The sequence below is a fragment of the Lipophrys pholis genome (assembly GCF_963383615.2).
Source record: "Lipophrys pholis genome assembly, chromosome: 14".
NCBI lineage: Eukaryota > Metazoa > Chordata > Actinopteri > Blenniiformes > Blenniidae > Lipophrys > Lipophrys pholis.
Window position 1 is genome coordinate 29048707 of NC_137633.1, and position 12914 is coordinate 29061620.

At 46.3% G+C, this 12914-nt stretch overlaps 1 protein-coding gene across 2 annotated transcripts in view; it reads right to left on the reverse strand.

Annotated features, from left to right (window-relative positions):
* LOC308120196 (unconventional myosin-VI-like) overlaps positions 1–12914 on the reverse strand; it is a 67957-nt gene that overhangs the window by 24300 nt on the left and 30743 nt on the right. For both annotated transcript variants that reach the window (XM_080480648.1, XM_080480647.1), the window contains exons 13-23: positions 12619–12776; positions 11702–11793; positions 11295–11367; positions 9057–9184; positions 5471–5566; positions 3170–3340; positions 2404–2442; positions 2108–2201; positions 1481–1611; positions 1198–1275; positions 991–1120 (exon numbers count right to left, since the gene is read on the reverse strand). In XM_080480648.1, coding sequence (XP_080336774.1) covers positions 991–1120; positions 1198–1275; positions 1481–1611; positions 2108–2201; positions 2404–2442; positions 3170–3340; positions 5471–5566; positions 9057–9184; positions 11295–11367; positions 11702–11793; positions 12619–12776 — 1190 coding nt within the window. The remainder of the gene's footprint in view (positions 1–990; positions 1121–1197; positions 1276–1480; positions 1612–2107; positions 2202–2403; positions 2443–3169; positions 3341–5470; positions 5567–9056; positions 9185–11294; positions 11368–11701; positions 11794–12618; positions 12777–12914) is intronic.

The following is a 12914-nucleotide window of genomic DNA, read 5'->3' on the forward strand; positions in this document are numbered from 1 at the left end:
ACAGTCCATCAACAGTCTAACAGTTTATCAACAGTCCATCAACAGTCCGTCAACAGTCCATCAACAGTCTAACAGTTTATCAACAGTCCATCAACATTCCATCAACAGTCCGTCAACAGTCCGTCAACAGTCCGTCAACAGTCCGTCAACAGTCCGTCAACAGTCCGTCAACAGTCCGTCAACAGTCCATCAACAGTCCATCAACAGTCCATCAACAGTCTAACAGTTTATCAACAGTCCGTCAACAGTCCGTCAACAGTCCGTCAACAGTCCGTCAACAGTCTAACAGTTTATCAACAGTCCGTCAACAGTCCGTCAACAGTCCGTCAACAGTCCGTCAACAGTCCATCAACAGTCCATCAACAGTCCATCAACAGTCTAACAGTTTATCAACAGTCCATCAACAGTCCGTCAACAGTCCGTCAACAGTCCGTCAACAGTCCGTCAACAGTCCGTCAACAGTCTAACAGTTTATCAACAGTCCATCAGTCCATCAACAGTCCATCAACAGTCCATCAACAGTCCATCAACAGTCCATCAACAGTCCAACAGTTTATCAACAGTCCATCAACAGTCCATCAACAGTCCATCAACAGTCCATCAACAGTCCAACAGTTTATCAACAGTCCATCAATCTGTCAACAGTCCTTCAGAAGTCTGTCAACAGTCTGTCTACATTCCAGCACTACATTTAAAATGTTAAAGTTACTGGAAAACAAGATCTGTAACTAAAAAGTTCGACCGGCTAAAAACCCATATAGAAGCTGATCGAGTTTTAACTTTTGTTTTCGGCCAATGTCTTCAATCAGAGTAAATATATTTCCATCAATTATATGTTGAGTTATTGTTCAATATTTGTAGTGAAGAAAAGTGAATGATCTTCAGTAATGTCCAGCACACAGCAGGCTCCATGGCAGTAACTGTAACCCTAACAGTGGTGAGTTTTCCAGGTGCATCATGGTCCAGGTAAGGTGTGGGGAGGTGACGTACGTTTGATGGCCGACAGGCAGCACCACTGGACCTTCTTCCAGCGGCTGCACAACAACCACTTGTTGACTTTCTGCAGCAGCTCCGCCAGGTGCTCCGGGTCTGACTTCATTATCTGGTCAAATTCTGCAAACTGAAGCACAAACTCAGAAACTCAGAAGTCTGTTCCACTGCCGCTGTGCAATGAGACTCATGACGCCGACATCTTACCTTTCCAGGCCGGAAAAACACTCTCGTCAGTCCAAACTTGAAGTCCATGTCATTGAGTCCCAGAGCTTTAAACAAGGCCTGCAGAAGAGCAGATCCACAGTGATGCACCGCTGCTCTAAAACGTCCTGACAAGCTTCTGTTTATCATCTTCACACATGGGTCAGTGTGGCTTTTAGAACTGAGTATGAACAAATTAAACTACTAATGAGGCTTTCTTCCTTCTAATTTTAGATTATCTTGATATTTAAAAGATATAAAAACCACTCAGTGTAAATAAGCTGACCTTGCAGAAGAGTCGAGGATTGAGCCGCGTCAGTTTATCAGGCATGTACTGTTTGTACATGTTGTAGAGCTCATGGAACGGAGCCCTGGAGGGGAATCCCCCCTGCATCAGGTCCAGCACCGACACCATCCCTAACGCGCACACACACACACACACACACACACACACACACACACACACACACACACACACACACACACACACACACACACACACACACACACACACACACACACACACACACACACACACACACACACACACACACACACACACACACACACACACACACACACACACACACACACACACACACACACACACACACACACACACACACACACACACGATTATATACAATGCATATTTACATTTACACCTCAGGGCAACAATCATTTTATTTTGATTTAATAGCAATCACAAAGACTGACGCAAGACTGCAGCAACCTCTGCATTAAAATGGGTACAGAGTGTATACGTTTAGTGTATACGTTGTTTAAATAAAGCTTTACATATTTTACTGGTTCTCACTGCATTTAGCAAAGAATATTTCATCTTTAAATAACACAAGAAGGTGAATTCAGCTTCTTTTCTTTTGCTTCCTGAGCTCAGGTGTTTTGTCCTTACCTGAGCACTGAAGCTGAGAGAGAATCAGAGTGCCTTCAAACTGGTGACTGACCATCTTCAGGTTGGGTTTCACACAGCGGATGAAACTGGAGCCCTGCAAACATTCCAAGATGAATGGGAGAACAGATGGAAGCTGCTTCTGAGTGCATGCTGGGTAAAAATAACACAGCACATTGTTGGGCAAGCTGAACTGCTTTTGTATTGATTCCAAGCCAAAAATATATATAATATATTTATATAGCCAAATGTTTTCTGCAGACAAAACACAACAATAAATAGACGTGAGTTTTACTCACAGTGTTACGCAACTTCTCCAGAAGCAGGTTCAGCTGGGTCTGTGTGAGAAAGCAGATCAAATGAAGTAATAATCTGTATTCCCTGATAGTAAGGAAGGTACAAAAGACGCTCACACATCCTGATCATGTGAGGGCAACAGAGGCGGCAACAAGAACACACCAGAAGAAATGGACATTCCAACAAACACAAACCGGTACGTCTACTACAGTCCTCAGAACGTCATTCCAGAGAAAATCACGAATAAACTGCTTCAGAGGAGTTTTGTGTTGTTTTAAACAGACATGTGGGCTTGTGTTAAAGTATCTCTGATAATCGCTAATTATGCCAAAAAGAAATCCCACATACAGAGTTTATATTCACCCAACAGTGTGTGTGTGTCAACACGTAAACACACTCACACACAAACTGACTCCTCGATATTCTACCTGAAGCTGATGTTACTCAGCGTTATCCAAACAGGGGATTTCTCTGGGGAAAAAGGAAAACGAATAAGCAGCGAAGCAGGGATGAAAGAAGAGCGGAAAGAGAAACGCTCAAGAAAAGGTTGAAAGGGGAGGGATTTATCTAAAAAGCCATATTGTAATGGAGTATTGCTCAGAACTGTACAACACCACCCAGCCTTAAACCCTGAAACCATCTGATGAAGCCACGTCACACACACAAGTAAAAGTGAAGGACTATGGACTGCAGGGATGTTTAACCATTACTGGAGAATGTGAACATGAACATCGCATTCAGGTGTGACAAGAGCTTTATGGCTCTGACCTTGAACTTGTTGCCCACACTGATGAAGCCGAGTTTCCCCGCCTTCATTTTGGAGTCCTTGGTGGTGTTGGAGTTCTCAAAAAGCTCTCGAACAAACTGGTCTTTAGACTCACACACTAAGCTCTCCAAGGACATGTGCAGGGCGTCGTTGTTCTTCTCTACGAAGCGAGTCTGTGAACACACACAAGCATACAGCCATGAAGACACACATCCGACTAACAGGCAAACACCTGAAGCTCACACCACTGCTGTGTGAGCGGGTTAGTGTGAGTGAACTGGTGAATGTGACTGAGCACGTTGGGACTCCTGAAGCGCGACACTGTGATTTTTATATGAAGTCCATTTAATTCTTCAAGTTTAAAGTTGACTGACACAAGTAATTTAACAACAGCAGACATGATGACTCAAATTGATCGTCAGTGGTCACGACACATGCAACAGTTCAGATTGATTGTCTCTGTGTGGCTGTGTCACTGTGTCACTGTGTCACTGTGTGGCTGTGTGGCTGTGTCACTGTGTCACTGTGTGGCTGTTTGGCTGTGTCACTGTGTGGCTGTGTCACTGTGTGGCTGTGACGCTGTGTGGCTGTGACGCTGTGTGGCTGTGACGCTGTGTGGCTGTGACGCTGTGTGGCTGTGTGGCTGTGACACTGTGTGGCTGTGTCACTGTGTCACTGTGTGGCTGTGACACTGTGTGGCTGTGTGGCTGTGACACTGTGTGGCTGTGTGGCTGTGACGCTGTGTGGCTGTGACGCTGTGTCACTGTGTGGCTGTGACACCGTGTGGCTGTGTGGCTGTGACACTGTGTGGCTGTGTGGCTGTGACACTGTGTGGCTGTGTCACTGTGTGGCTGTGTCACTGTGTCACTGTGTGGCTGTGACACTGTGTGGCTGTGACACTGTGTGGCTGTGTGGCTGTGTCACTGTGTGGCTGTGTCACTGTGTCACTGTGTGGCTGTGACACTGTGTCACTGTGTGGCTGTGACGCTGTGTGGCTGTGACGCTGTGACACTGTGTGGCTGTGACGCTGTGACGCTGTGACGCTGTGTGGCTGTGACGCTGTGTGGCTGTGACGCTGTGACACTGTGTGGCTGTGTCACTGTGTGGCTGTGTCACTGTGTGGCTGTGTGGCTGTGTCACTATGTGGCTGTGTCACTGTGTGGCTGTGTCACTGTGTGGCTGTGACACTGTGTGGCTGTGTGGCTGTGTCACTGTGTGGCTGTGTGGCTGTGTCACTGTGTGGCTGTGTCACTGTGTGGCTGTGACACTGTGTCACTGTGTGGCTGTGACACTGTGTGGCTGTGTGGCTGTGTCACTGTGTGGCTGTGTTACTGTGTGGCTGTGACACTGTGTCACTGTGTGGCTGTGACACTGTGTCACTGTGTGGCTGTGTGGCTGTGTCACTGTGTGGCTGTGACGCTGTGTGGCTGTGACGCTGTGACACTGTGTGGCTGTGACGCTGTGTGGCTGTGTGGCTGTGACACTGTGTGGCTGTGACACTGTGTCACTGTGTGGCTGTGACACTGTGTCACTATGTGGCTGTGTGGCTGTCACTGTGTGGCTGTGTGGCTGTGTCACTGTGTGGCTGTGTGGCTGTGTCACTGTGTGGTTGTGTGGCTGTGACGCTGTGACACTATGTGGCTGTGTGGCTGTCACTGTGTGGCTGTGACACTATGTGGCTGTGTCACTGTGTGGCTGTGTGGCTGTGTCACTGTGTGGCTGTGTCACTGTGTGGCTGTGTGGCTGTGTGGCTGTGTCACTGTGTGGCTGTCACTGTGTCACTGTGTGGCTGTGACACCATGTGGCTGTGTCACTGTGTGGCTGTGTCACTGTGTGGCTGTGTGGCTGTGTGGCTGTGTCACTGTGTGGCTGTCACTGTGTCACTGTGTGGCTGTGACACCATGTGGCTGTGTCACTGTGTGGCTGTGTCACTGTGTGGCTGTCACTGTGTCACTGTGTGGCTGTGACACCATGTGGCTGTGTCACTGTGTGGCTGTGTCACTATGTGGCTGTGTCACTATGTGGCTGTGTCACTGTGTGGCTGTGTCACTATGTGGCTGTGTCACTGTGTGGCTGTGTCACTATGTGACTGTGTCACTATGTGACTGTGTGACTGTGTCACTATGTGGCTGTGTCACTGTGTGACTGTGTCACTATGTGGCTGTGTCACTGTGTGGCTGTGTCACTATGTGGCTGTGTCACTGTGTGGCTGTGTCACTATGTGACTGTGTCACTGTGTGACTGTGTCACTGTGTGGCTGTGTCGCAGCCACACAGTGACAGAGAGAATGTAGAGACAGAGACCGTTTCATAGCAGACCGCTCCAGCAAAGTGTCTCACGATGAAGCCCTCGTCATCACGGAGGTTCCTGTGAACTGCCAGCTTAGACTTTCTGGGAACCTGAGAGGAAGAAAAAAGAAATGATGAGGCACGGAAACAGAAGAACCTGATCTGGACCCTGATTATGTATTGTGTTGAGCAAAAAGTTGCTGTGCAAATCCCAGTGTAAACTCATCTGTTCTACCAACAACAATTACAACAAATTAAGTATTTCCTGAGAATAACCCCAACAACCCTAACCCAGCCCCCAACTGGGCCTTTCTTTGAGGAGTTTGCTTGTTCTCCCTGTGTATGTGTGGGTTTCCTCTGGGTGCTGTGGTTTCCTCCCACATTCCCAAAAACATGCACTGGGGGTACCTGAGCAAGATCCTTGCCCCCCCCCCCCCAGCTCCCCTTGTGCACTGCTCTGTGCGGCTGCTCCCGATGGGTCAATCGGTATGAATTTCCCCTCGGGGAATAATACAGAGCTATAAAATAAAGACTTTATTGGCTAAGTTCAGCATGTTAGGCCCCACCCCAAACTATTTTATTGATTAAGTTCTGCAGCGGACTGTGCCCCATATATATCTTAAAATGAGTCGTTGGTCTACCATGTTAGTGTTCTGTACATATATTTAAGAAGGGCTTATTCTGGTCCCAGCTCTATTCTATAGACTCTTGTGTGACTAATAATAAACATGCAAATGGGCCCTCCCTTTCTGTACATTTGTCAAAGATATTTATTACTGACCGATGCCAAACCCAAATAAACCATGTTCCAGTTGTTCAAATTTCCAGATTCTAGTTCAATAACAATTGTTAGTTCATGTAAATGTGTTGTAACACATTTGGACGACATGTTCAGGTCCATGTGTACACGGGTTACGTTAAGCTTTTGGTCTTTGTCAATGGCAATAAAAGACACTGTTCACTCTTCAAGAAAAATATAAAAATAAATTCTGCACATTAGGCCCCACCCCCAAACACTCTTATTGGTTATTCTGCACATTAGGCCCCGCCCCCAAACACCCTTATTGTTTGATTTCAGAAGGGTGCCGACCACAAATCGCTCTACCATCCAATCCTACACGTGTCCTGGGGTTTGTGTCTGGATGTGGTTTCAAAGCCATTTAAAAAAAACCACAAGGAAATCAACTAATGCATGAACTTCTTCCAGTGATCTCATCCTGTTCTCCATCATCTTTAAAGAGAGTCTTTTTCATTTATCTGTTCAATGAATGAAACCGTTGATTTCATGAGGTGTGGAGATAAGCCACAAAAAGACATCATGTAAAATATAAAGAACATCCAAAACTCTGAACATTCAGGCTAAGTTTACACAAATTTACATAACTGTGATATTTCTCTGAGTTTCTTGCATTTACACATAAATGGAGCTACGAGTTTCCACAAATGATGATTTCTGAAAACTCCAACCAGACTGGAGATACAAACAAACGCTGTTTACATCTAAAGACGAGAGACAGAGATTTACGTCACAATATGTGACAGAAGCGTCATCTGTGTGAGACTGTGTTTACACTTTGAATGCTGTGATGAATGCCCCCGGCCAGCTCAGTAGGTAGAGCATGAGACTCTCAGTCTCAAGGTAGAGGGTTCATGTCCCCCGGCCAGCTCAGTAGGTAGAGCATGAGACTCTCAGTCTCAAGGTAGAGGGTTCATGTCCCCCGGCCAGCTCAGTAGGTAGAGCATGAGACTCTCAGTCTCAAGGTAGAGGGTTCATGTCCCCCGGCCAGCTCAGTAGGTAGAGCATGAGACTCTCAGTCTCAAGGTAGAGGGTTCATGTCCCCCGACCAGCTCAGTAGGTAGAGCATGAGACTCTCAGTCTCAAGGTAGAGGGTTCATGTCCCCCGGCCAGCTCAGTAGGTAGAGCATGAGACTAACAATCTCAAGGTAGAGGGTTCATGTCCTCCGACCAGCTCAGTAGGTAGAGCATGAGACTAACAATCTCAAGGTAGAGGGTTCATGTCCCCCGGTCAGCTCAGTAGGTAGAGCATGAGACTCTCAGTCTCAAGGTAGAGGGTTCATGTCCTCCGACCAGCTCAGTAGGTAGAGCATGAGACTCAGTCTCAAGGTAGAGGGTTCATGTCCCACGCCGGGCACCACCGTCCTGTGGGCTCTCCACCTTCCTGTGGGCTCTCCACCTTCCTGTGGGCTCTCCACCTTCCTGTGGGCTCTCCACCTTCCTGTAGGCTCTCCACCTTCCTGTGGGCTCTCCACCTGCAGGAAGGTTCTTAATGGGTCAATGTGATCTGGGTGACGGTGCTCAGACTGACACCACCACCACCCGGGGACGGAGAAGCGGGAGAAGATGGATGGATGGATGGATGGATGGATGGATGGAGGGATGGATGGAGGGATGGAGGGATGGATGGAGGGATGGAGGGATGGATGGATGGATGGATGGAGGGATGGAGGGATGGAGGGATGGATGGAGGGATGGATGGATGCTGTGATGAAAATGGATCCAGTAAAAGCTGCTTATTCTTGTGCTTTATTTATATTCTAACGCCACATTGAGGAGGAGCTGAGATTCTTTATCAGTCCGCATCAGTGCTTCAAGTGGAAAAAAAATAACTCCCCTTGGTGACATGCTGTCAGTCTGTCTTACAAATATGGACAAAAACATGATATTCAGCAGCGTACACAGACTTTTTGTGGGCAGGTGCTCAGTGAAAAACAATGGCACCTTGTGCAGCGTGTGAAACTACCTTAATATAGCATGTTGTAAATGATTTCTTATTTCTTTAAATATTGACAGATTTTTTTTAAAAAACTGTTAAAAAAATCAAAGGAAAGAATGAGAGTGAGAGAGAGAAATGAGTGGATGTCACTCCACTCAATCCTGAATAAGATAAGATATACTTTCATTGTCCCTGTGGGAATTAAATGTTTTTAATCAGCCTGTACAGCATTACATGTACTGGATGGTATTTAAGCGTGTAGTTGTGGAAAAAATGCTAATCCATTTGAAAATTGACAAAGAAATACCAGGGGGCATGTAGAACAAGAATGTGGTGCAGTTTGCTTAAAACAAGTACACTAAGATTTTTAGGAAATGTTTTAGAAATCTGCCTGTACAGCAATATACTGTATGTATTGGTTGTGATTTCAGTGTGTAGTTGTGAAACAAACACAGAAAGACTGCGTGTGTGTTGGGAACTATACGGTACAAGCTGCAAACTGTTCAGAAGTCGAAGGAGGATACTGACTGCTGAGGAAAGTCAGGAAAGTTCTGGAACGCGCCGTACGCGAGACAAACGTCCCGGTACACTGAGGAGTAAAATTCTAAAGTGCCAGTACTGCATACCAGTGCACTGACACCTAAAGCTCTGGCCCAAGCAAACGAACAGTTTCGCTGAAAGAACAAGAAATGACTGCTGCCATTCGTGATGTTGTGTTTTTTCCAGGAATCTACACTGCCCCCTGCAGGCATGGCTTCTCATAGCAGCTCAGAACCAGGTGTATATGCCACCGCTTGGCCCGGATCACAACAATGTGCCAACCAAAGAGCTGGGGATGGAAAACAAAGGGAGCGGAAGAGTCTGACCGTCAGTCTGAAGTGCTCTTTGTGTTTGCTGTGAACAGCCAGAGCAAAGTGCTGGTCGCTGGGCTGAGGAAGACGATTCTCTTCATCCAAGATGTCCAGAACCCCCACCAGCTTCGCCTCCACCAGGTCTGCAAACAACAAATAGAAGACGGCAGGACGAAGGATCAGGAGGAAACATCTGCAGGATGAAGGATCAGGAGGAAACATCTGCAGGATGAAGGATCAGGAGGAAACATCTGCAGGGAGAAGGATCAGGAGGAAACATCTGCAGGAAGAAGGATCAGGAGGAAACATCTGCAGGAAGAAGGATCAGGAGGAAACATCTGCAGGGAGAAGGATCAGGAGGAAACATCTGCAGGAAGAAGGATCAGGAGGAAACATCTGCAGGATGAAGGATCAGGAGGAAACATCTGCAGGGAGAAGGATCAGGAGGAAACATCTGCAGGAAGAAGGTTCAGGAGGAAACATCTGCAGGACGAAGGTTCAGGAGGAAACATCTGCAGGATGAAGGATCAGGAGGAAACATCTGCAGGAAGAAGGTTCAGGAGGAAACATCTGCAGGATGAAGGATCAGGAGGAAACATCTGCAGTGAGGCATGACCATCATCATCATGTGACCAAACATGCTGAATGCCCCCCCCCCCCCCCCCCGCAAACTGAAGCTTCTTGTTCTGATCCGTCTGCAGTGAGTGGATCTGTCTGTTCTCTCCTTCTATCCTCTAACACCGACTGAAACCCAACAGAACATCTCCTCTGACTCTGGGTCTGCAGGGTTCTCCTCTTGCTCATGGTGAATTAGAGTTTTTCTCTGTACAAGTGTCTTGAATTGACTGTGTTGTATTCAGCGCTATATTAATAAAGTTGAATTGAATTGAACCAACATAACTAACTTACATTTGGGGTGCCACAAGGGCAAATATCCAGAAATAATGAGTAAAATGACATGTTTACCTTTGACCCAAATAATTTCCCTTTTTTTACATTAATAATTGAGAAGAAATCATGATGGGAAGAACTAACTGGAGAGACAAATGCTTGATGATTTACTCAGAGGACACATACTTTAAAGGTAATGACAGTTTCAGACGATATCCAAATGATTATTATCTTAAATGAAAAGCATCGGCATTTCAGGAGAGATGCTTTGGACCATGTTTGGTTTCATTCATGAACTCGAATGTGAAACACATTTTGAAGTGGTTGAATCAAACCACAGAAGAAAAGGTCCTGGCAGAAGGAATTCTCCGCTGTCATGATCCAGGATCTATTAAACTGTTTGTAAAGAGGACATTTGTTAGGAACTTTCATTGTCAGTAGATCTGAACATTCAACTGACACATCATGTTGACTATGTATCTGAATTATTTATGCAACGTTCTGTGTTTGGAAAATGATGTAATTGGTAAAGACATGAGAAGAAAGGTTTATGAACGAGCAGCTGTGCATTAATCCTGAAGACTGACGAGAGAATTACTGGCCAACAGAACTCTTCAAGTCCGGAATGTTGTTCAGGGCTGTCAGGTAACCTCACACCTGAAGAACTGAAGCCTTTGTAATCCAATTCAAACAGAACCACCTTGATATCCTGACAGCTTCAGATTAAATCACAAACTCATTCATGGACAGACACAACCAAGACACGGAGTCTCATCCTGCGGCTGCTCATAGCAGCAGCTTGCTGGCTCATGAGAACTGAGAGTGTTTCTGTTTATCTGCTGCTCTGATGAGGAGCTCACAGGACCGGACCAAACCAACATCATGGGGGTGAACTGATGCTGCACTGAAACAGCCGAGCAGCGAAGTGTGTGTGTGTGTGTGTGTGTGTGTGTGTGTGTGTGTGTGTGTGAGTAATCTAACGAGTTACTATTTCTAAACCAGTAATCACATTAAAGTTACTTCTCCAAGTCGCTGTGCGTTACTATGGTAGCATCCAGCAGGACCAGTTCCTTCTCTGTAAAGCTGCTTTATTATTAAACAGAACCGGCCGCTGCTTCATTCTCCTCCACACACACACACACACACACACACACACACACACACACACACACACACACACACACACACACACACACACACACACACACACACACACACACACACACACACACACACACACACACACACACACACACACACACACACACACACACACACACACACACACACACACACACACACACACACACACACACACACACACACACGCTGTGAAAGTGTTCTTACGGTAGACTGACTTACCGATACAGTCCTGGTTATCAACATAATGCACCTCGTTCACTCCCAAGCCTTCTTTTTGATACAGCTCTTGCTCCTGCAAAACAATCACAGATGAAAACTAAGAGCGTGCCCTTTCAGAGCAAACTACTTCTTCAATAATCAAACAGAAAACATCAAACTGACAAGATGCGGTTTAGATCCTGAGACGTGAGCTGGAAGCAGAGCTTAACTGAAGGCCTTGGAACAGAATAACACTAAGTGATCACAGAGGGAAGCAGCCTCACACATCCCTGGAGAAATTAGCATTGTAATGAGAGAAGTGCGAATACCAACCGCTTCCACATGAAAGAGTCATAAAGTGTGGCTTGTCAGTGACACCATGAATAAGGTAAAGCAGCGGATGACCTTCATCCATCAGGCTCACCCACCTCCTTCAGAATGCGCTCATTGAAGAACTGCTGCAGCTTCTCATTGCAGTAATTGATACAGAACTGCTCAAAGCTGTTATGTTCAAAATACTCTGAGAGGAGACAAATGACAGAAAATTACAGACATTTCAATCCAGCAGCAAAATGAAACATTGAGCCCAATGAAGCATGTTGCATCAGGAATCATGCTGCACAGCCAGGAGAAGAGCCTGACTCCTACAACCAACATTGGAAGAATTAAATTCAAGAAAATAGTAATATATGTGGAAAATGTCAGGAATAATCAGAAATCATGATTGTTTCTACTGGTCAGGCGGCAGCATCAGGACCTGAATGTAGTGATAAACAGTTTGGAGCCGAACTCCTGAAACTTTACAGGCACAAACGTGATCCTGATTACACAAGCACAGACGCTGGTCACATGACCAGAGGCACTGAGAAAACAATAAACACACATTTGCCTTAATGAATATAAAATATCAGGCGTCTCCCAGATGGTGCAGAGTTCTGGAGCAAGTTGATAAGAAAGCGGCGACAATGTGTTGAACTCCCTCTGAACTCAGCTCCTTCTTCTAAGCTGTTGCTGCTAATGTGCTGCTGGTCACTCTGATTCATGGATTTTAACATCCGTTATGTACCTCACTAACTTTGACTTCACTGATGGCCTTTCCTTTTTTGTGAAATTCACATTAAATAGCTGTAACAGTGTGACCCGCTTGATAACTTCCTCCACCTAAGCCCAACTCTTAATGTTTGTGCTTGTGGAGAAGCAGAGCTTCAGTCAATCAGCCTCAAACTAACCAAGAATCAGCAGTTTGCAGCAGATGGTCTAAAGGACACAGAACACAGATCTGAATCCCTCAAGCTCTTATTCTCACTAAACCAGCCGGCGGCACTGAGCATGCAGGGATGAATACCGAACCCAGCGATGTCCAACACTCCGATGAAGGTGGAGGAAGTCTGGAAAGGGAAGCACTGGTTCACTCGTTGGACCACATGGTCAAACAGGCGGCTGTACACAGCTTTGGCCAGAGCGTCGCGGGCGTTGTTGGCCTGCTCCACCTTCAGAGGAACCCTGAGGGGACAGAGCGGAGCAGTGAGAGCCCAGAAATGTCGGCACGCCAGTCTCACGTCCAAGCGTTCATCAGGCATCCTTGACACTGATGGTGCTTTTAGCCACATAGTCAACGGCCGAGCCGCTCTGACTGCTCTG